The 23,924-nt window shown below is 40.4% G+C and overlaps 2 protein-coding genes across 2 annotated transcripts; one reads left to right on the top strand and one right to left on the bottom strand.

Annotated features, from left to right (window-relative positions):
• Positions 1-292: 292 nt before the first annotated feature.
• On the bottom strand, positions 293-12,417 carry slc20a1b (solute carrier family 20 member 1b). Its single transcript, XM_083930324.1, has 11 exons — positions 12,151-12,417; positions 10,356-11,039; positions 10,017-10,157; positions 8,852-8,937; positions 8,489-8,585; positions 4,980-5,099; positions 3,435-3,716; positions 2,679-3,288; positions 2,307-2,492; positions 2,104-2,188; positions 293-1,876 (listed from the first exon to the last, which is right to left on the bottom strand). Exons 2-11 carry the CDS (start codon positions 10,702-10,704, stop codon positions 1,721-1,723), a joined length of 2,112 nt encoding a protein of 703 aa, XP_083786450.1. The 5' UTR covers positions 10,705-11,039; positions 12,151-12,417; the 3' UTR covers positions 293-1,720.
• Positions 12,418-16,815: 4,398 nt separating this feature from the next.
• On the top strand, positions 16,816-22,745 carry stard7 (StAR related lipid transfer domain containing 7). The gene is made up of 8 exons (XM_083930450.1): positions 16,816-17,658; positions 18,450-18,613; positions 18,766-18,815; positions 19,248-19,358; positions 19,534-19,616; positions 19,758-19,857; positions 19,955-20,039; positions 20,585-22,745. The coding sequence occupies exons 1-8, from the start codon at positions 17,204-17,206 to the stop codon at positions 20,761-20,763; spliced, it is 1,227 nt and encodes a 408-aa protein (XP_083786576.1). The 5' UTR covers positions 16,816-17,203; the 3' UTR covers positions 20,764-22,745.
• The last annotated feature ends 1,179 nt before the right edge of the window (positions 22,746-23,924 follow it).

Raw genomic sequence — 23,924 nt, 5'->3', positions numbered from 1 at the left:
GTCATTTTATTAATACATATTAAACTACCCAACAGTTGTTAACAAGGAGTTAAATTTAGCACAACTTTTAGCATCTACAAAAGTAAAATGAATCCAGATATAATGGTAATTCACTGACAGTGCTTTTTATTTCACTGCACAATAAATACTCTCTAAGCTCATTTTTCTGAATATACTAACTTTTACTTAAGCAAAGGATCTGAGTACTTCTTCCATATGTGTAAATGTGATTATATGTTGCTTATATTATAAAGTAATAACAGAACAAGTTCAAAACAAGTATTTTCCCATTTTTATTTGTTTTTGTTTTTTCCATCCACGTGTGCGGACTTAGGTATGTTGATGTGCATTAAAAAAAACAACAAAAAAACTTTCTTTGGTACCTACGGGAAAATCAAAACAATTAAGGCAACTACAGCATCTATATCTCTGATATGCATTTAGTACTGCAGCCAAATGACCACACGCTGGTGGCATGCAACATATGTCCGCCCTCATTCAAAGCTCATCACCAAACCACCCAGTTAGATTAGTTCCAGTTTTGGGTTCCTGCTCGTCCTCTTTACTTCACACCCAGAGGTCGAGCTAGAAAGCTAGAATAACCCACATATCTAGGCAGGTGCAAATTCCACAGACAAAAAGAACATACTGGGGAAGTAGCGGATACAAGGAGAGCTGGGAAAAAAAACAAGGCTGAAAAACAACTAAAGCATTTAACCATCAAAGATGATGCAATCAAGTTTTAACAGGAGACTTAAGGTCGTGTTTGAGAGCACTTTCTGTTTCTGTGGACATTCTGCGGTTTAATTCAAGTAACCAATAATCTCAGGCAGTTATGTCTGTGCTGATGGAGAATGTAGAGCCTCAGGAACTGGAATCGCAGGTAAACCACTGACTTCAAAGACTAGGGCTTTGTCATTTCCTGACAGGAGTTGGCCTTCTGACTGTTTATGCGATTGATCTAGTGTTTCACTTATCATTCTGCATGTGGTCATTCAGTGTATACAATGGGTGCTTCTACCATAGTAAATTATTCAGATAATTGTGTCATAAAGACAACACTGCAGTGCTGTGAATGTAATCGAACAACCACTCTGAATTTACAGTCAGTTTGAAGTCAATTTTGTTCTATAACAAGAGAACGAGGAAGCCAAATACAAAAAACACCCCATTAACAACATTACTTGGAATTGGGAAAAGAACAAAACACAAAAAAAACTTGTTTTACCTATAAAAAAAAAATACTGCTTTTGCATTTATGTTACTTTCAGCTGCAAAAGGCATAGAATGCATTTCAATTGTTCATTTATTTCTAACGTGTAAAATAAAAATGAAACATGGTTGTATATACATAATTGCAAAGTAAAAAAAAAAATGGAAGAAAAAAAAAGAAAATCAGTGATGCTTTTAGATTAACTCGTTACAGAATGATGAGATATGAAAAAGCAAGTCAGAACAAAGAAATGCAAGGTTCCCATTGGAAGTAATGTGGCCTAAATGGATCAAACAGCAAATTCTAGGTTGAAAATGATGCAGCCAAGAACCACAGGCCCAAATCACAAGTCCTTTCAAACATTTCCCATTTTTTTTCCTTTTTTCTTCCAAAGTGGTTGGCTTGAGGTAAGCAATATATTTTGGCCTTCCAACTTTGCTCCTTTTCTCCTGGTGCGCGCTGGAGCGGTTTCTTTCTCCTCCCACTGCTTGGGGTGCAGTCGAATGCTCAGAGGATGCCGTAGATGAAGATGGCCATGATGGCGGCACTGATCAGACCAGAGATGGGCACGGTCACAAACCACGCCATGAAGATGTTTCTGAAAAGACGCCAGTCTACTGCCTTCTTTGAGCGCAACCATCCTACTGCAACAACAGAGCCCACCTAGAAACACAGCAGGTGTCAGACAAATCCCATCAACTTCCTTAAATCATTACTTCTAATTATCTGTCTAAATACCTAAATGTCAACTTTCATTAAGGAGAAAGTTGCTCCACATTCAGACTGTCTCCCAGACAGGGTTCATGTTTACTGTAGCCTCCCTCACACTAAATAGTCTCTTCACCCATGCCTCAGTCTAGTTCCCAGACCACAGTGTTTAACCAAAGTACCTTGCAGTGGGTGGTGGAGACAGGCAGGCCAATGTTAGAGGCTACCACGACAGTCACGGCTGAGGCCAGTTCGATGCTGAAACCACTGCAGGGGAAAACAACAACGCTCATGTCTCTGCAGTGGATAAATTCAAAGACTGGTAATGTCTGAAGAGGATGTGGTTTTATATGACTAAGAAGAAACCAGTGTGTGGAGGCCATACCTTGAGGGGGTGATGGGGGTAAGGTCCTTGCCCATAGTCTGGATCACTCGGCGGCCCCACACCCAGAGTCCAGCGCAGATGCCCACGCCACCGTAGAGCAACAGCCAAATGGGTGTGGGCTCATTTGAAGTCACACTGCTGGTTGTGTAGACCAGCCACAGAGCTACCAGTGGTCCAATGGCATTACTGCAGAGGATAGAAAAGTTATTTCCACAGGAGTCAAAGTTTCTGACTTGCAGTTAATCTCAACATGTGAGAAACAAAAGTATCATTATCAGCCTGACGAACATGTCATGACCTGATGACTCGTGATTACATGACATTGGCTTGTTGACTAAGAATAACATGGCCTTCATGAAGGATTCTGAATACCTAACGTCGTTTCCTCCATGGGCAAAGGACCCAAAGCAGGCGGTGAGAATTTGGAGGAACTGGAATAGAGTTGAGACTTCTGGCTTGTCTGCCTCGAGCCCGTCCTCGTCCAGAGAGCTTTGGTTGCTACCTGCATCCTCCTTCCCCATTTCTAATGTCACATCACCCTCTGCCAGAGCTTCAGGAGTTGTGTGCTCTGCCACAGCATTGCAGTAGCTAGTGTAACTGTCCATGCGCACGCGCTTCCGGTCCTGCCCCCCTGTGACCTTGTCGCCATCTTCATAGGCACGGTATTCCCCTTCTCTATGCTTGTAGTCTCCGTGCATGCCAATGATGGCCATGGTGTAGGAGGTGTAGCTGTTGTTGCGCCGGATGGGTCGGTCACCCCCCTCGCCCATGCAGTCACCAACCTTGGCCAGGTGGAGCTTGTGCAGTAGATCCTTGTAAAGGCCAGAGTCTTTGTGGACCGTGTGGTACTGGCTGTAACCGTTACTTGGAACCTGTGCTGGCCTATTGTTGAACTGTGCCTGGTTGTTGAACTGGACCTGATTGGCTGAATTTGTGGAGCCATTGGTGTGCTGGGCTTGCTGGTTGTTGACCTGTTTAGGGGCTGCAGAAAGGGGTAAAAAAATAACTTGTAAGTCTTATGTTGTACAGTGATTTTACATTTAGCATAAGAGTTACATTAACCATTAAACTACATTATTTAATTAGATATACAATTTTCTAAGTAACAATGTCTCTTGGTGCACTTACCACCATTTGCACTGCTGTAGTCTGTGTCATCTGAGTCTCCAATGTCAAACGCCACCTTGCGTTCCTTATTATTGTCAACATCGTCAGAGTCTCCAATGTCAAAAGCCACTCTACGCTCCTCAGGGGCGGCCTGGGGCTGAGCAGAAGGGCTTTGATTGACAGCTGGGAGAGTAGGCGTAGTGGTGTCCTTGGCAGTCTGTTTCAGGATTGGACAGTGGGCCTCTCTCAGCTCCCTCTTCTCCATCAGGGGGCTCTCAGATGGGCTGGAAGACTTGATATCTCCTAGTAGGGGAGGAGTTGAGTGAGATATTGCCTGGGTCATGTCGAAACATATATTTTGTACAGCAGTGAAACACTAGCACGGCACATGTGTTTCATTTTAACATGAGCTGTAGGGAGTCTTAAGAATTGCATAACTAGAGTCTTAAAAAAACCTTTGTCCTATAAATGTAACGCATGTCCAAAAGTCAGCCCCTGTATTACCAGGATCAGATAAATGGATTATGACCTTACACGGAACATATTTACACACAGCTAGAGGCTTCATTTATGAAAGAGGGTAAGACTCTGAACAGTGTGTGGCTCACAGAACATTGGTTTGTGGTTTTAAAGTGAAGCAGATACTCAGTGTTAATATGTCTTATGCCATAATCCTAGGAGTATTTTGACCAGTTGGTCAACATTGCATCATCCAAACTGGTCAAAGCCGGACATGAAGCGGTCAGTCACCGTCAGCCTTCTACCCACACATGCACTGTAAATGCCATGCCATCACCCTAAGTCAACCTAGGCTTATTTTAGTCAAGAAGGTAAAGGCCAATTAGTGGATCACTATGACCCAATTAGGCTGACAGTGTCTGGAGCCTGATCTATGGTCAGATAAACCTGCCGTTTCTCTGTCAGTAGAAGAGACAAAATATTATAAGAGCTGTCTGACAATAAATGGGTTCATCTACATCGCTACAAGAAGAGAAAGATAAAATACCTATTATTTCCCCAAGTTTTGAGTCGTACAATTTGGAAACTACGTTTGTGGGCCTGTGCCCTCAGTAGTGTCAAATACAGCTAATCTGTAATCTGCCCCAATACACTGTTAATTCAGTAACAAAGAAGGCAAGACATAACCGGTTATGAGGAACCATTGAATATAAAAAGCACTGCATCGTTAATAGAGGAAACTACAAAACATTCATGAAGGTTTAAATTAATGGTGTTCCCTTTCAACACCAAATCCACAACATATGTGTCTACAAAAAAAGCAAAAGCCATTTTCATTTAAACTGAAATCCATGATTATAGAAAACTGGTGACTATTTTCATTAATGTGACTCCATTATGACAAAATATCCCCGAGCTCCATTTGCTGGGTTAATAAGAGTCCTCGGTGTGAATAGGTTGAGGTTACAAGAGCAATACTAAATCCCTCGCTTGTCCAACGGCAGTGAGGAAAAACAATTTCAGTTGTCAGAAGAAACAGGTAGCGGGGATTTGAAAAACTGAATCATCAGGTTGCATAAAAAGAATAGATAAAAACATGCAACTTACGTTCAATCTTCTTCTTGAGGCGAGGGCAGACTACAAACCAGACCACAATGGCGGTCAGAACAGAGAAGCCAAGTGAGATGAGCAGGGTGCCCCACCAAGGAATCTTGTCAAATCCCAGCACTGAAGGACCGCCAGGTGCCACGGATAGAACCAGAGAAAAGAGGAGGACAGAGGAGAATAGAGAAAAGGCAGTTTTAAAAAAGGCAGCAGGTGCTACCTTTCTCAGTGGACCACACAAAGTAGATGGAAATAAACTTACAACTGAGCAATTTTATACAACTATCTAAAAAAAAATTAAAAAAGGAAAGGATGGATTTTTAGCAAGCCAGTGTGAGGTCAGGTTATGGGGAACTTGTGGCACCAATGAATGTAAATTTACTTCAGGGAACTAACTTTAATGAGATCTGACCATGTGTGTCATCTTTTGGCTCTAGTTGTTTCAAGCACAACCGCATTGCTTCATCGTGCCATATCCTAGTTAAATGTGGGAAGCACGTGTACCCCTAGATAAGGGCAGTTATGCAACACCTAAAAAGGTGAAAGAGCAAAAATGTCACCATGACCCCAAAATGCTCCGCAAACAGAGCATACGGCCAACGAGCTCCTTAAAAGGCGACAATACTTAACGACAAAAGGAAAAGGGGGGGTAATTCACTGGAGCCATTTGCTGTAGCAATAAGGACACCCTCTTGCCAAGACTGCAGCAAAGCTGGTGCAGCAGAGGTAGATACAGTATAATGCAGCACATGCTGGCAGAAAGCAGCTATTTAAAATTCTGGAGGGACACAGTCGCCTTTGTCATACAAAGAGGATGCACGTGAGGTGTGTGGTTAGAAGAAAACAAAAACAAGAACTGTGGTGAGGTGACCTCTACTGTGCGTAATTAAAAAATAAACAAAAACACTTCCACTGGCTTGGGACTGGAGTTTAAGATAAAAGAAAGCCCAGGACCAAGGCTAAGCGATAAGTGTCAGTTGCCGTGTTTATTTGAGTCCACAGTGCACTCTCTCCACTGAGTCACGCTGCAGCATGAGACTGCAGAGCACCTAACTGGTGTTTATTTAGTTACGCAACCGAAGCTCACTCCCATCAGGACTGGAGAGGCATAAGAGAACAAACCGGAAGGAGGGTCTTTAACAGTTGTGTAGCCTGTCTTTCATGGGGGTTGGGGATACATGGGACATCCAGTAACAGGCATGACTCAGCTTGACAATATGGTGTAACATTATTGTGTAATATTACTGTAACACCAGGGAATTCAATAAAGTAAAAATGGGACAAAAAGGGGGGCCTGACAGTTCACGCGAATGAATACCTTTTGTCACAGTGACTTGTTGGTAGGCAACTTCTTACAAAATGCAAAAGGGATTTAGAAGCTAGCTGCGGTCTGATAAACACACCCACACAAAGGGGTGAGTTTGTACCACAGTCATGCAGTGGGATGAATGGGACTGCACAGGAAATTGACAGTAACCACAGCTGCGTTCCAAACCCCTCCCATACACCTCTGGATCCCATGACCTACATTACATAATAACATGGTCTGTTGTTTTTTTCCACTACCATGTGTGTATCCCCACCACAAATTACAATGAGTTAAGGTGGCAGTTTATGACTCACTTGGCAACAAACCTTGAAGCCCAGTGTCCATTCCTAACAATAATTGATCCATGACAATAGCACCTGAAGACACCTAAGATTTAGTTTCAGTTCCATGGCTCAGGTTAAAATAATACGTGGACACCAAGATGCGTGTATCAGTTTTATGTTGCTGATTGTTTGGTGTTCCCAGAGCAACCAACGCTAGAGGGTGTTTGTTTTTCAAAGGGTAACCCAGGCAGAAAATTTCAGATCCAGCTAAACGCACTGAAGTTCATCAATTGAGGGGTGTGTGTGCAAAAAGAAACTGCTTAGACCTGCATATGAAACAGGGTTTTCTCTGAAGACCAGAGTTCAGGGAACGGAACAGGATATTGACAGTAACCACCAGAATTCAAGGCAAATTCATCTGATGTGGGGAACAGTATTGCTGAGATGCCTCGAATAGTTGAAAAGATTTGATACTGACGTGGAAAGGCACATCCTTCATATCCAGGTGACAAACATTTGTTGGACATCCCCAAAGCAATTTGTTGGACATTTTAAGAGAGCAGTGATTATATAAAAATTATGTTTATATGATCATCATTTTTGCAGTGGATTGATAGAACCTGAGTGATTTATAAAAAATGTAAAAAACAAAAAGGGTATGTAGAACCCAAGTCACACTAAGCCTCATCTGCCACGGATCAACAGCTGACCCTCAAATTCTTCTGGCCCACACTGAATGCACATGCTGACTTGAGGTCTCTGGCATTGGTGTGCATATATTGAGTATAGGAATGTGCTGTGGGATGCTTGGTGTCCAATCACACCACTGTGATAACAGCTAGATCAGGGAACCAAACGTACTGTATTCAGTTTGGTGCAGACATCACCGCTGCATTAGAGTGCACAAATCAGCGATACGGTGCTGTGGTGTGTGCCAGTGTAGTAAACTATCAAAAACTGGGCTCGAAATAAACACGGCACGTCTGGCTTTGGGTGAGATATATATATATAAAAAGATATTTAAAAATATCAAATGGATACTTAATTAGCTGGGATTCATACTTTGTCTTTGTCGTGCAGGAATCGATAATTAACTGGCTCAGCTGTGGTCTTAAAGCTTAAACAATAAGATCTGTGCGTGTGAGGGGTGACAATTTAAAAAAAAAGGGATGCAGTGGTTTGTCTGAAATGCAATCTCGCACCTTTTTTATGTGAGGTACCCAAGTACAGGTCCTCGTGTACAGTGTGTTGAGGTGTGAAGGACTTTACACAACTGTACAGAATGTGCCTGACTAAGCACAGGTTATGGGCTATGCTGGAACGGCAAATGATCTCCTCTCTGAGTGTGCTGCTGATGTGCATGCACACACATCAAGCGCACCATATCTGGTCAAACTCTGGCCTGTAGCAGCCTTTAAAGGCCCAGGCCAGCTAACATCTTGAACTGTTAGGCCCTGTAGAGAGAAGAAAACAAAAAGGAGCAAAAGTTGCTCATTTAATAAAGAGATTCTGGAAGATGAAAAGCCAAGTATTCAGAGCATTACTATACAAATTATGAGCAGCAATACAACTACTGGCAGAGGACAACTGTGACCATTTTTTAAAAACACCCGTTTACTTCTCTTTTCCTCCATGTCTGAAGGGCAGACAGTGACGTCAAGAGTTATGTGAAATCTTATTTCCATGTCCCTGTTGTGCTCCGCTCTAAAAACTTCATTCCAGCTATGACCCACATAGAACCACAAGCAAGAGAGCCCCAAAAAACATGTTAAAATAAACACAGCTTCTGTAAAAATGGTCAACAGTCTGGTTCAGCCTGGAATATGTGTGGGCATCCGGCTGTCTGAGGGAGCAGTTTATTTTAAGCTGTGGCTGTGGGCAGGCATGCAAAGCAAAATGACTGAAACAATGATACTCACTCGGAGCGCCAGTGAACATGATGGAGAACAGGTTGATCCCCATAGTGACAGCGTAAAAGACAGGCAGGGCCTTCAGTCCATTGGGAACAGGGTCTTTCTACAAGGACATAACAGAGCACCAAGTCAGAAGAACAAACCCCACTGTATGAACAGAACTGAGCCATTTTGCTGTCAGGTTACAGTAATATATGACATGGATAAAGAACAGCAGCTCGGTTTCACCCTGCTACAAACATTTCCTCTATTTCATTTTGGCGCTGGCCTAGTACAGTGTTGAAACTGACCTATATCTATCACTCCGGAAGGTTCTTGTCTCACTCACAAAAACACATTATCTCTACAATTTGACAACAGCCAGCTTACCTTGCGTAAGATGAACATGCGCACAAAGTAGAAAACAATGGCTGACATTATTCCAGACAAAAGGGGACTCAGGAACCAGGAAGCAACTGCAAATTAAAGAAATATGAGCATCGCAGTTTAGTTGAAATGTAATATCTTATGTCACAAAAAAACAACACAGAAATCCTTCCACACATCCTTGAAATACACAGGACAGGAAATATCCTTTCTTCAATGAAATACACAGAACTGGAAATCTCATCTCAGATTATGCCAGTTGCCAGTTTTAACCATCAAGTAACTATAATAATTTCTGTGATAAAGGTTAAAAAAAAGGGACAATATTTGACTATTTAAGCAAAATATCCAAAATACAAAAACATACCAGTCCCATGAACAGGCAAAGTGGATGTTTTATTATTCATATGGTTGTTCAATCAAAGAGGGTTCTTGTTGTGACCGCAGTATTAAGTTTCACACTTTTTTTCATAAAGTGAATGTCATTAAATGTTATTTCGGTTTGAGTTGTGTTTTTTTCTAAAAAAGAAAAAAAGGACAGTCTGGTTTACAGCTTGGGCTTTCCTTAGAGGAACATAGACCTGAAATCCACCATGTACTGCAACAACTGTGAGAAACAGCTTGTGAAATTAGCACTGCTCTCAACTCTTTCTAAAAGCACATTTAAAACAACCAACAGTCAACCAAAGTGCTGTACATGTCGATGAACAATACAATAAGAAAAATGCATACAATAAAGGGGTGTCTTGCACAGCATGAATTAAAAGCCAAGGAAAAAACATGAGTCTTCAATAAGGAGTATTCCAAAACATTTATTATTTGTGGAACAACTGTTGATCAAATACTTCTTATTCTTTTCTTGTTTTGTTTGTTTATTTAGTTGCTAGTGCAAAAGTGTCTTTGAGCATATGGAAAGGTGCTATATAAATCCTGCACATTATTAAAACACGTTTGTTGTGAATTTAGATCCGAATCTGCAACTTCATACATTTCTAACACAGGATTGTTGACCTGAAGGTCTTTAACACAGACACAACACTGGCTGATGTATTATGATAACACTACACTATCAGTCACACCCTGCCCTTACATTGATATAGTCTGTGATGCATTTCAACCAAACACCAAAGGCCATTTCTAGGTCAGCTGATTAGAGTGTCTGACTTACCGATACGGAGTAGTTCATACCACCTGACTCCCTGCTGGCCTCGGGCAACCAGCGAGAAGCCAATAGTGGCACCAACAATGCAGTGTGTTCCAGAGATGGGGAGCTTAAGGAAAGAGGCGGCCAGCTGCCACACAGCAGAACCTAATGAGAATAAATAAATGGATCACATTAGATGACACCTTGTTTCACCCTTACAGATAACTTTACAAATGTTTTTTAAACAGCAAAAAAGGACATTTATATATTGGAGGGTAGTCTACCCTATGTGCCACCACGTTCTATTCACAGGGTCCAATAACAGCAGGTTTACTACGTACACAATAAACTGCAGATACTCACCAAACATGGCACTGATGGATCCAGCCATCAACACGTGCTCAGAGCCATTGTACATGCCCACGTCGATGATACCCTTGCGGATGGTTTCACTGACTTTGGCCCCAAGGAGCACAGAGCCCACAGTCTCAAACACTGTCGCCAGAATGCACGCCTGCCGCAAGGTGACCACTCCAGAGCCCACGGCTGTGCCAAATGAGTTGGCAACATCATTGGCACCAACAGAAAAGGCTAAGACGAAGGCGATGATGAAGCCGACAATCAGCAGCCACATGTACTCCGTCAGAGCAGTCTGAGTCGCTATCCCCACTGTGCTGGCCAGTATTAATGCAGTCGCAGTTGTGGAGACCATGATTGCAAACTATTCAAAAAATGCTTCACAATCTTAAAGGGAATGAATGCCTGTCAAAATAGCTATTTATACAATGCTACGCCTAAAGAGGTAAATGGTAAAAATAAATAATTAACTGTTTTAAAACAGAATTTCTGAGAATAAGCAGTGCAAACTTGTAATGTGTTTAACTGGTATTGACCAGAAAACAATTAAGGTAAACAGTGTTAAAGTGTGGGCTTATTGCTATCCTGTAATTATACTAGATCTGTTGTTGATCCTTTGACGCTGAGATAGCAAACAGATTGAACGGACTGCCATTGTAAGACTGTGACTGCAGATGAGCAGGGTACATCCTGAAAAAGACAAAAGACACAAAGTGGTCCGTTTCAATAACAGTGTCTCCCCCATTCGACCTTCACGCGGAGGGTCGTAAAAAGCATAAAGAAAAGACAGACAACATCGCGGGATACACGGAGATCAAGTAAGGGTTTCAAACGGGTAAATCGGCAACTTTAAAAGCGAGAAAACTACATAAGAAACGTGGAAACCCCAGTAGTAAACGCTCGGACCGGAAGGGGGGTGTCACATGGAGCTGCCCTTTCTGAAACCCCAATGGGAAGCCATTTTTAATACATGTCGCAGACAGAAACCGGAGGTTAGATTTCAACAACGCCCTGTAATTTCATACAGACACTTCGCGTGTATCACGGTTATTTTGCTGTTACTGTTTATATCTAGCAGGCCTTTAATGCCGTTACTTGATAAGGAGTGTCTTATCTAAGGCGACGTTATAATCGCCCTTTACGTGCACACGTGTCGGGATCCATTCATACAACACAGCCCCCACGAGCGCCATCTGTTCACACATGAAAGAGCTCGAGCCTAAACACGTCTTTAATTTATTTTGTAGCATTTTCCGCTGTATTTAAAAAGGCTTCTGTGTATATTATCTGCAGTTTAGATTAAGTGTTTGGTGTGCTCTCGTAAAGGGTGGACGCAACCGGATGTGACTCTATATAAGGAACAACACAGCCACCTCAAACTGACCGGGTGGCGGTCACCATTCAATGTGTCGTGTTCGGTTTTTTTAAATCACCAAATGTTACTTAATGTGTGCTGGAAAGACGGTTTAATACGGTCAACGTTAGCGTGACATGAACGAAAGACAGTTTCCGTTGTTATCGTTCCGTTAACCTTGGTTTGGGCCAAACGGTACGTATATCTGACGCCGTAAACCATAATGTGTCCTGGCTCAAACAAGGATGTTAACCTACAATACCATTATCTACTTGTCACCTAGCAACTCCATAATTCACGATAACGTTACATACGATGGGATTTCCCGGCTAACGGTAGCATTTGCTTGACGTCAACACCTAACACCGTGATACTCTTTAGTTAAGGCGTTCAGTGAATACAACACAAAGATGTATTTATTCTGATATATAAAATAATTAAACTTACCACACGCTGCAGTTGTCAGTCCTTTGAAGAACAAGCTCACTATCGCTGGTAAGCTAATTAGAGCGCGCGCACAGACGGTATAGTTACGATAGCGCGCGCGGGATAATGAAAAAAAAAATGAAAATCGACCGCTTTCAATAAAGATAACCTTAAATAATGAAAAAAAAATAGTCGGCTATGTCAGACGTTTTACACGAATGTGTGAGTCGATGTGAAATAGGTCCAAATCCAGAACCGTCCCAGTTTGAATGGGGTTTTGTAACCGCGTGTGTGTGTGCGCGAGAGAGCCGGTGAGCGGAACAGAGGGTTCTTTTTTTTATTGGATACACCCTTCACGAAGCCCCGCCCCCAACCGCCCAGCTGCTGCCATCACGCCTTTCTTTCTTTTTTTTTTTTTTTACTCATCACGGGTTCAGAGGATGTAATTTCCGTCGGAAAATTCCACTTCAGTCGTCTCTTACAACTTTATTATTCTCTTCAGTCTTTATTTATGCCCTTTATATTCCATCACTTAGAGTTAGCTACAAAAACTACAAAATAAAATAAATCTGTTTTCCAATTTATGTATTTAATTTCCTGTATATTGCACATATTGTACAGTATGCCCTTTGCTCTTCTTGAATTTCGTTGCACTATGTACAATGACAACAAAGAGATTCTGATTCTTTACATTGCACAGTTTCAGTCTCTTTTGTTTTCTATTACTTTTGCACTATTTAGAATTCCTTTTTTATTGTATGTATGACTTTTGTAGCCTACTCGTGGCACCTTGGGTCAGAGAGAAACTTATTTTTGATTTCTCTGTGTGCCTGGCACATATTGTAGAAATTGACAATAAAGTTGACTTGACCGTCACACTCTTGATTTCTTATGTTTTAGGACATTTATTTGCATTCTTCTAACTACATTCAATACACTGTACTTACTGCACTTAAATTAAATTTTGAGTTACTTATACTCATGTTTTTCCATTATATGCTGCTTAACACTTTTAATATACTACCTTTACTCGACATAAATGCAATAGATGTAGCCTAGTAACTACTTACAGATCAAGTTATTACATTCAAAACCTATGGTGAGCTTATAAAATAGAGCCCATTGCTATAGGATAATCTGCCCACAACAACAACCTTTTGCAAAAAAAATGTTGCTTGCACATTAATGCACAACTAATAATAATAATAATCCAGAATTATGACATAATATAATAATGACAAGCTTTTCTGCAAAATGACTATAGGCACTTTGATAACTGGTAATAGACTACTAAGGCTACAGATACTTTTACTTAACATTTTGAATGCAGTACTCTTTCTACTTGTAATAGAGAATTTTTACACTTTATATTGTAACTTTTACTTCAGTAAAGGATCTAAATACTATTTACACTACTGCCTGTGTATCTATGTATCTGTCTGTCTGTCTGTCTGTCTGCCTTTCTGTCTGTCTGTCTGTCTCATACGATGAATGTTCTATTCATTTTATGCTACCTAAATCATGTGATCACATTTCAAGTATAACCTTGCAACACATAAAATACAAAAACACACAGCATTCCTAACAAAGGGAAAGAATGTCCCTTCCAAACGGTGCAGAAAAACATCCGGTGGTGGTGATGATGTTGACAGCATCACAGAAGACTTGACATTCATTCAAGGGCATCCGACTGGAAATGATAACAACATTCACTCTCTAACAAAAGTCGTTTTCTTTGGTGTTTATTGTGTTCAAGAGAGACGTGATATGTTGAATGGAAGAAGTGCTCAATAAGCATAGCAAAATATGTTTGGCTGACGTTTAGCAACAGCAACTGTAGGAAAACAATTCACAAAACACAACAGTAGTTCATGTGGGATAATGCTGTAATAACAGCACTTCTAATTATTATTTTACAGTGGTTAAAAGTAAATTTACTCAAGTGCTGTACTTACGTAACAATTTTGAGGTACTTTATAACACTTTATACTTCTACTCCACTACATTTCAGAGGAAATATTGCAATTTTTACGTCACTGCATTTATTAGGTAACTTTAGTTACTTGTTACTTTACGATTATTCATTAAAAAAATATTATCAACAAAAGAAAGAGCATTTTTTTGTATAGATTAAGCTATACGGCAGAATATAAAGTAAATAAAATGAGCCCCATGGTTATCAGCTGCAACATAAAACTGATAGTTACATTAATAAATCCATACTTATAATATAATAATAATATAAAATTCTGAAATGGGCCATTCTGCATAATGACTCATTTGACATTTTGTACTTTAAATACATTTTGATGCTAATACGTTTGTACTCAAGTAACATTTTGAATGCGGGACTTATACTTGTAACACAGTAGGCTATTTCTACAGTGAGACATTACTGCTTTAACTTCTCTTTCTTCCACCACTGTTACTTTTATTACGACCTCACTGCCTCCATTGTCTCTCCCGCTACATACTTGACTTGACGTCACTTCTTTTGAGAATCGTGGAAAAATCCCTCGTTCTCCGTTGGGCAATGTTTAGGGTCGGTCGCGAACCCTTATTTCCGATTCTTGCCCTGGCGCCTGAAGGCAGCATTTCACAAAGGACGGTGTGGCGATAACATCTGTTTCATAACCAGCAGTCTGGGAGTTTTACACTTTTACTCGCTCTTTAGAGAAACATAGCACTAACTCAGACTTATAACACGCCCCTTTGTTTACTCCCTTGCTCGTAACCAGAAAAGTGACCTCGATGTAATACTAGATTAGATATGGGACTGCCAATGTCATAAAAGAACTCGGGGTCTATGTTTACTGATGTTTGACTCTCTACTTTACTCCAACAGTCCTGAGCAGGCTATAGCATAAACCCAATTCATTCATTCACTTCAAAATATAGTATGCTGCTTGGTAAGCCCAATGGTCAAATGTCAAACTTAGAGAAAGGACAACTGATGTTACATAACCATTGTATAAACAATATATATGCTCTTTCTGCCTGCCAATGGGACAAGGGATGCAAATGAACCCAAACGTATTAACATTTACATGTCAATGTTAATCAAATGTTGTGTCCCATTTTTGTAAATAATATATATAGTAACTTCTCAGATCAGTCAGAAACTGGGGTTGTATTTAGAGTTAAGAAAAACGAGACAAAGACATGCTGTTTGCACGTGGTTCTTCTTTCTTTTTTTTAAACAGCTTGTCTCATGGTCCTGTGATGTTCTTCACAGTTTTCATGAGCAATAAACACATGATTTAAGTTAAAATATGTTGACTCCTGCCGAGCAAACACATGGTCTTGAGTTGTTCTCCAAGCCACATCGACTATTTCGTCCATGTAATGACACTATGGTAAAATGTAATGCTATAGATTGTGTTCATATCAAGGCTAATTACCTCAGGCCCGATTTGTTTATGACGGTTTTCGACATTTCAGACTACATAAAATAATCGTAGGGCTGAATGAACAAAGGGAGGCATTATAAAAAAAAGCAAAAAGTACCTCTGCTGATGTAACCATTTTAAGTTTGATTTGTGTGTTGCTGTTTTGTTTGTTTTTTTGAACTAGTGTTATTATTAATTTGATTATTTTGAACAAAGAACTCGGCTTGTATCAGGATTCTAGTTTTATCTATGGTAGAACCTCTCTCTGCATGGTTAAACAGTGCCACCTGGCGTACGTTACTCTCGAAACCATTTTGATAATTAAATTTTTCTTTCTCTGTATATATATATATATATTGTTTCAGTGCCGATTCCAATGTCAAACTTGCTCCTTTACACAGTTTTCTATATTGCTCTTTGAAGCCGTGGCGTGCAAACTAGAGAGATGTATTAAAGTGAACACATATTTCCAGCCAATTAAATATGTTTGTTTGATCACAAAAGTGCTGTCTTGTGAAATTATGCAGACACATTGTTTCTGACTTTACAGAGAGGGGAATACTATGGAGCATGTTTTTGTAGATTGTTTTCATGTTCTTCGTTTGATTTACAGAAGTACCTTTCAAAATGTTTTGTAAAGAAATGTTATACTAACAAAGATTTATCAGTTACTACTTCTTAACAAATCCAAATATTCGGCAGATAAAATTTACATAATTAATGTGATCGTTATCTTGGAAAAATAGTATTATGAAAAAGACTCCTATTTTAAATATTTGACCACAATTCAAAACTAAAACTCAAAAAATGATAAATTGGCAAAAACAATTAGATTATTTAGGTATTTCAAATTCACTATCTTAGTTTAGCGGACCCCATACATTTTTGTTTTTCTTCATTCCTTTTTTATGTTTAACTGTATTTGTGCACTTTATATTTCATTTATTATAGTTTCTACATTTAGAAATGCGGTTTTGTATTGTGTTTACCTCTGGAACATGCAAGAAACGTAATGTTTATACTGAATCTTTTCAATAAAAAGACCTATGACCTAACCTTTGCAGGCGGAACGCAAACTCTGCAGTTCCTCGAAGAAACTTGAAAATATGGAGCTTCCATGTGAAGGTGCTGTAGCTGGACGAGCGCACATGCTGGTGCACAAGCATCTACGTTTAAGACAGGCTCCCGCTGTGACCAATCATAATCGCCCTAGAACAACGAACGTCCAATGAACGCACGCTTTACAGTTCGTAAGGCGGGACTTCCGAGTGGGTGTGTGTGTGTGTGGGGCTGTAGGAAGAGGAGGTCAAACCAACGCACTGCGAGAGCTTGTAAAAACGTGAGGCGTCTGTTAAGATTCACAGGTAGACACCTTTGCTGTGGAGTTACAGTAGACGATATAGTTTACAGTGTCGTTATTAAAGTTTGTATTCGGAAGTGAGCGCGGCGGTGTCGGGCGGGGTTTGTCCGTGTCGTAGTATCAGATAACGTTAGCTCACCAATGCTAACAGTAGCGTTACATGACGCGTGCTCGTAAACAGCTCCTTAACACATTATCATCTGTATGAAGTTAATGCATGGTGTGTTACCGAATACCTTTAGCCACCACGTTCGTTAGCTAGCTGCTGCACTTGGCTGATATTGAGTTTGTCTTTGGGGGTCTTGCTGTCACGGTCACGGCTGTCATGCTTCACTCGGTGCCCCGTCGACCCATCTGCGAGATCGGTGTAACGTCAATAAGGCTTCAATGCAGCACGACATTCAAGCGGACCGTGGAGGAGGGCAGGGGGAAGCTGGAGAGGGTCCCATGGCTTGGCAGGAGCATGGGCCTATTGTTGTCCTGGCTTCAGAGGGCGGGTGTCGGTGCCAGTGAGGCTGCAGGATCTGGGCAAAAGAGGAAGGGCTTGCTCTCCATATTTGTGGACCACTGCAGCTTTGTGACCGGACAGAGGCTCCGGCGCGCGTGCCAAATCGGCGAACTTTACTCCAACCTGTACTCGGAGCGGACCAGGTGGACCCTGGTTGGTAACATATGGCGCAGGTTTCAGGGCAAGCATGCCCCCAGTGGGAAGCTCGTCGCGGCCCTCGCTGGTGTCTTCATGTGGGAGAGTGAGAAGATTCAAGATGAGGAAATTCACAGGTTTGATATCTTCCTATAAATTGATGCATATGTGCTCAGAGATGCTCTTGAATTACAAACTATAGTGGGGAAAAAATCTATCTGAATAATTGATTGGAGCCATAAAAATAGCCATATCAATTGTTTTCTCCACAAAGAATAATGCAGAAACACCACAGTGAGTTCAGCAAGAACATTAAACAAAACATAGAAAAGGACTGAGAGAAATTTTCCAGAGGGCCCTAGAAAATTATATGAATCTAGTCTCACATTCACCAGATCTCAACCGAGTTGAACAGCTACAGGAGCTCTTGGACTAATAACATGTTAGATATAAGACAACCATCGTAATCAGAACCCCAAATGAGGGAATAGCCTTTTGGAGAATTATATTTATCCCTTTTGTAGAGTTAGACCTGTTGAATACATGCACATTAATGCGGTTCTGTTATATTATTATTATAAGAGTTGTCACGTTATGGATATCTACTTATTTATTTATTCATTAGAAATGTGTTGACCGCACGGTGTGGTACCATGTTGTGTATTGCACACCATAAGAGTCAATTTAATATTTGCGGTGTTGTATCAGTATAATGCTGCAACATGGGTGAAGTGCCCAAGACAAATTTCCCACTTGTGGGACAGTAAAGTTAATCTTATCTTATCTGTCAGCTCAGCATCTCACTATAACACTATATGTATATTTTTTTAATTCTTTTTAATTTATATCCATATTGATGTGGCTATAATTGGGAGTGTCAACCATGTAGTGCTGAACAACCTGTCCTGTTGATTGCATCCATCTGAAGGTGTGGACTTGAGCTCCAGGCGATGGAGGCCATTAAACATCTAAACACAACGTCGGGGACGGTGCCTGGACAGCTTGAACCTGGCTGGGAAGTCGTGGTTGACAACAAAGGCTTAAGAGTGTGGAAGCGACCCATACCCAACAGTCACCTCTATGAATACAGAGGTCAGCCAACTCACAATCTCACATGTGTAACCAGGTCTCTGCAACGCAGATAAAGCACACATTTAACTAACTTGAACTTTTATGCATTGAGTTTTCCCTGGTATTTTGTGGTGATTTGTCTGAAGAGTAAGTTATTTATGTTTTACTTACAGTGTTGGGCTGCTACAATGATGTCACCCCAAGGCAGTTCTTCAATGTACAGGTACATACTTTTAAAATGTCCTCATGTGCTGCTAGTAATTTATCTGTGTCATTAAATGACAAATTAAGTGAGAATAACTGATTCTAATGGATGTTTTTCACATTCTTCTGAATGTTTTTCACATGGAAAGCTAGTACGGCTTTCCAAGTGAAAAACATCAGGAGGGAGGACAGGGCGGCACCATTAATGTCTTATCAGGGTTTTGAGTGTGCAGCAATCACCTCACTCCTGAAGTATTGTATTACTGAAATAAAATAACGGTTATACAAGCAAATCCATTATGACATGACAGCTTGCTTTCCATAACCCAGCTGCTCTTGCACAACCAACTGCTTGCGCTGATTGTTTGCAGCACAAAAGCAACAACAACACACTCTCTATGTGCTATATTAAGCACCTTACCCTTGACTTATGCTTTCACCTTTCCCCCAGTTGGATACAGAGTACAGAAAGAAGTGGGATGCGCTGGTTATCAAGCTTGAAGTGGTGGACAGAGATGTCAATACAGGCTCTGAAGTTGTGCACTGGGCTACACACTTTCCTGTGAGTTTCTTGCTATTTTTCCTGCATTATTTGTGTTTACAAAGAACTGTTTCCTTCTTTGTTTTTTGACCAAACGAAGCATGATTGACCCCATGCAGTTTGAGCAACTAGTAGCCACGTTTCAGTATATCCATCCGTTTTTATCTTCTGTTAATTGTTTACTCTCCCCTCAAAGTATCCCATGTACTCGAGGGACTATGTGTATGTGCGCCGCTATGATGTGGACCTAGAAAACAACCTGATGATCCTGGTATCCAGGTGAGTGTTTGAAAATAACGTTTCTCGAGTCAAATATGGTGACTCGATTAATGTTTTGATACATTACTAAATGAGCAAATTCTGTGTTTAAAAAAACAACAACAAAAAAACCCTTTATATTCTTGTTATTCTTTGGTTTAGAGCTGTGCAGCATCCAAGAGTCCCAGAGTCTCAGGACTTTGTGAGAGTCCATTCATACCAGTCAAAGATGGTCATTCGCCCTCACAAGTCCTTCGATGAGGTGTGTGTTGAAAGCGTTACTACACATTACTTTAACAAGCATCCATGGTCCTGTGTTGTGCAGCCACTGAGTTTGACTCGTGTGTTTTTCCTTACAGAATGGATTTGATTACCTGCTGACCTACAGTGACGATCCTCAGACCGTCTTTCCCCGTTACTGTGTGAACTGGATGGTGTCAAGTGGTGAGCTCTTTTCACTGGTCAAAACTTCTTGCTGCATGTAATGATTATTTTCACAATATTTCATTTTATTATTATCCATATTTAATTTACAACAGCATTAAGCACCAAATCCTCATACTTGGAACCTGCAAAGTTTTTTTGGTTTGCTGTTGCATTCAGATTTCTATGCATTTGTATGTTTTTTGAACACAAATTAGGGCTGCACAGTTTATTGCAATTTGCTCGAAATTGCAATGTGGTCCAGTGCATTATCCGACTCTCTTATTAATGGCAGAATATCAAAATACCATTCTGAATTAAGTACTGTGATGCTGCAGAAAAGTCCCGGTATTATGCAAAAAGTTACACCATGATCATTTTAATATATTTCTCAACGAAAATGAGAGTAATGATGTAAAAATGATCATATCCTCCAATATCGTGAAGCATATCCCAGTTATTTTCCTCATATCGTGCAGCCCTGACTAACATACATTTTAAATATTCCCACTGAGTGTTGGTAATCTACCCTGATGATAACGAGGCACTCTCTTTTCACCTGGCAGGGATGCCTGATTTTCTGGAGAAGCTGCACACTGCTGCCTTGAGGGCCAGAAACTTGGAAGTGGGGATCTACGACTATGCAGCTGTCATTAAATCTACTGACAATAACCGCCAGTCAAGCCAGGAGCGCCTCAGTGGAGAAAAGTCACACACAAGTGGTCCTGGACAGATCTACGCTTGAGATGGACATTTTATAGACCAGGGGTTATGTTGGTCTGTTTTCACTGCACTTAAACCCCAATCAAACCCTCCAGCCCCAACCTTTTGGGTAGATTGCATGACCTACAACTGGAATTTACAACCTACATTAAAGACAAATATACAGTGTCCATCTGTTGACATGGTTATATTAGTTGTAGATGAGATGTGACAAGAACAACGGCCTGTATTGATGACGGCGTCCTTACTGTCCTTTTTGGGGGAAACTGTTGCCATAGAACTTTTCATGGAGACTGCTGGGGGCATTTGTACTATTATTGGTTTGCCATGTAATGTGATGCCTTTGGTAATGATGTTTGTCTTTAAAACGTCGATAAGATCGAGCCAAAATTCCTAATTGTAGAGATGCTTTTGCCAAAACACTGTTTATCCCATTTTCACGTTCTATGTCGTCCATTTTTCCATAAGGCTTGACTTTAAAGGTTGTTCAGACCACATGCAGCCAGATTACATTCTTAGTCTGCGGTGTGATTTCAGCGAGATGTTGCAGTAATGGTTGTGCAGTACTGTGGACATAGATCAGTAGGTAACTGACTGGCTTCTGCCGGATATTATCAAGGAAACAGAACTATGGCCAAGATTTCTGCACTGAGCGATGAAGAATTGAAGTCTCTGTGGAGAATATTTTCTGCCTTGTTTCATGGATTTAAAGCTACTGGGTTTCTGTTTGCTTTCAACATGATTTGGTCTTCATGGGACTGGATAGGATGGATTTAAAAAACAAACAAAAAAAACAAAAACGAATGCCATTATTGGATTATATTGCTCTGTTTCGGGGATGGCATTGTTTTTCTGTCAGCACTGTTGAGGTTTCACGTTGTTCATCTCACCGTGTCTATTGGAAACTGCCAGTGTTGACAAAACAGCCTTTGGAAAACTACCAGTCCTTCAGCATTAGGGCACAGTGTCTTATAACAACCTCACACATCCTCAGATACAATGGTACTGATGCGCTACAGTTTAGATCATAGAAAGGCAACCCTACAGACACATTTTAATAAACCAATGCCCATTTTTAGAGAAACTTGAAGCATTTGTGCCACAGCATAAACCATTTTCATTTCATATGAGTTTAAAATTTGTCCCATTTCAGCTCAGAAATTATTTTTTTCCATCCTGGTGTCAACAGTTGTAGCACACAGACATCACTAGAGTTTGTACTTTTTGAGTGAGTGGTTTTTTTCTTCTCTGTGTTACCGTAGATCTTGTACATTCATAAAACTGTTGCCTGAATACTGAAGTTCAAGCTCTGTAACATGTTGGTCCTGCATTGTGATTCCTCTTTTTTTTGTAATTAATGTAGGTCCTACTGAAAGTTCATCTTCCCAAATCCTTGTTTCTTTTGTCATTAGCTGTTTGCAGGGGGTGTCATGAATGTACGAAGAGCTTCACCTTCTGTGGAATAAAAATGCCTAATACTGTAAGTGCACTGTTTACAGCCTAACAATCTGGCGCAAATATCTTGGGGGAAGCATCTCATCTTGTACTAAAATGTAATGTCATATTTGTTGTAGGTGGTACATCAGAGTGAATCAGCTGCAGTAACTCAAGATAAAGCAGTACAGTGGGATTTAGGTCACGGAGGTCCGAGTGTTATGCATCCAAAAATGTGTATAATTCAGATGTTTAAAGTGTGAGGGAGGAAATGAGATGCTTGTTTTTGATATTTATTTTTTGTGTCGTATAGCAAAAGAGAATTTAAAGACATCACAATAATCCAATTAAACATTATGCAACGTTTGTTAATGGTTTGACAACTGTGTGCCACCTGCAGTAAACTAGTCCAAAAGAGTTTTTTTTTTTTTTTCTGCAGGCAGTATAACATTTGTTGTGATTAGTTCCCATGTGAGAATTACTTTAGGACCAGAGAATTTATTGTATGGATGTTGGCTGCTGGTGCACCTGTGAGTGACTAATCAGATCCAATAAACATCTTCACGTATATCTTACTGTGTTATGCAGTTCATTGCAAAGCATACTTGGCTCCGACCTTGTCTTGGTTACAGAAAAGGGGATTTAGAAAGGTTTTGTTGTAAAGCAGCCAATGTAGTCCAGTCTAATGGGATAATCTGTAAACCCTGTAGGCTGTCTGGGCGTAAGGTCAGTGACGCTGTCTGACAGCACTGTCTGCACAACTGATGAGCTTGGAACCAGACTAATGTCGTGTTTCCGCTGCATAGTATGACTCTGCTCAACCCTACTCGCTCGTTTTTAATTTTTCTGCCAGCACAAAGTTGCTGATAATACCTGGTCCTTTTTTAGTTCCAGCTTAGTCGAGCTGAACTTATACTAGAAGGTGGACCAAAAGTTAGTCGAGTTAAATCTAGCAGGGACTCCACTGGCAAAAATACGGTAGCTGTGTCCTAAATCCACACTACCTACTCCAGCATGCACATATCATCACAGTATAGTTTTACAGTAAAGTTGTGAATAGGTTCTCCATTTTCTTGGTGCATTGCATTATGGGAGAATTATGTCCATCAACAGCACACTCAAAAATCAACCATATGCACTACTCTAAACTTTCTTAGAATGGATTAGAGATATGGTGTTGGTTGTTAGCTTAATTGTAAAGTATATGTATTTTTTCATTTAAATTATGTTTTTTTTTGCCCATAAAACCCTGCCTGTGTTTTGTTTTGTTTTGAGAGGCTTGCTGTTGTAGTGTGCCTTGTTCTAATTGCTAGTCTTTTTGATTTTCATTTTACGATCCCTCTTCAGTAGGCTTTTTAAAAAAATGAAAGATATTCTGACATGTGACAGTAAGAAAAGCACAAATAATGCAAAATAAACCAAATAATAAAATGAATGATGGCTGATTTCCATTAATCCGCTTCAGTTTGAGGATCCTGTCCATCTGTCCGTCTTTTGTCTCTTTCTCTCTCCTTTTCTTTACTCCCCAACCGGTTAAGACAGATGTCCGTCCTCCACAGAGCTGGGTCTGTCTGACGTTCCTGCCTGTTATAGTGAAGGTTTTCGTTGCCACCGTACTCTACGGGGGAATTGTTGGGTCTTTGTAAATCATGAATAAGTCATAGAGTGTGGTCTTTACCTAGTTTGTAAAGTGTCCTGAGATAACTTTTGTTATGATTTGGCACTATAAATAAAATTGAATTGAATTGA

This window comes from Echiichthys vipera (assembly GCF_963691815.1).
Source record: "Echiichthys vipera genome assembly, chromosome: 16".
NCBI classification, from domain to species: Eukaryota; Metazoa; Chordata; class Actinopteri; order Perciformes; family Trachinidae; genus Echiichthys; species Echiichthys vipera.
The sequence above is the reverse complement of the archived record's forward strand: the minus strand, read 5'-3'. Positions and strand labels throughout refer to the sequence as shown.

Coding starts and splice junctions, on each gene's coding strand:
- slc20a1b (XM_083930324.1), bottom strand. CDS start 10,704: ATGGTCTCCACAACTGCGACTGCATTAATACTGGCCAGCACAGTGGGG. Junction 10,158..10,355: donor ATCCATCAGTGCCATGTTTG/GTGAGTATCTGC, acceptor TATTCTCATTAG/GTTCTGCTGTGTGGCAGCTG. Junction 5,100..8,488: donor CATGTTCACTGGCGCTCCGA/GTGAGTATCATT, acceptor GCGGTCCTTCAG/TGCTGGGATTTGACAAGATT.
- stard7 (XM_083930450.1), top strand. CDS start 17,204: ATGCTTCACTCGGTGCCCCGTCGACCCATCTGCGAGATCGGTGTAACG. Junction 17,659..18,449: donor CAAGATGAGGAAATTCACAG/GTTTGATATCTT, acceptor ATCCATCTGAAG/GTGTGGACTTGAGCTCCAGG. Junction 20,040..20,584: donor GAACTGGATGGTGTCAAGTG/GTGAGCTCTTTT, acceptor TTCACCTGGCAG/GGATGCCTGATTTTCTGGAG.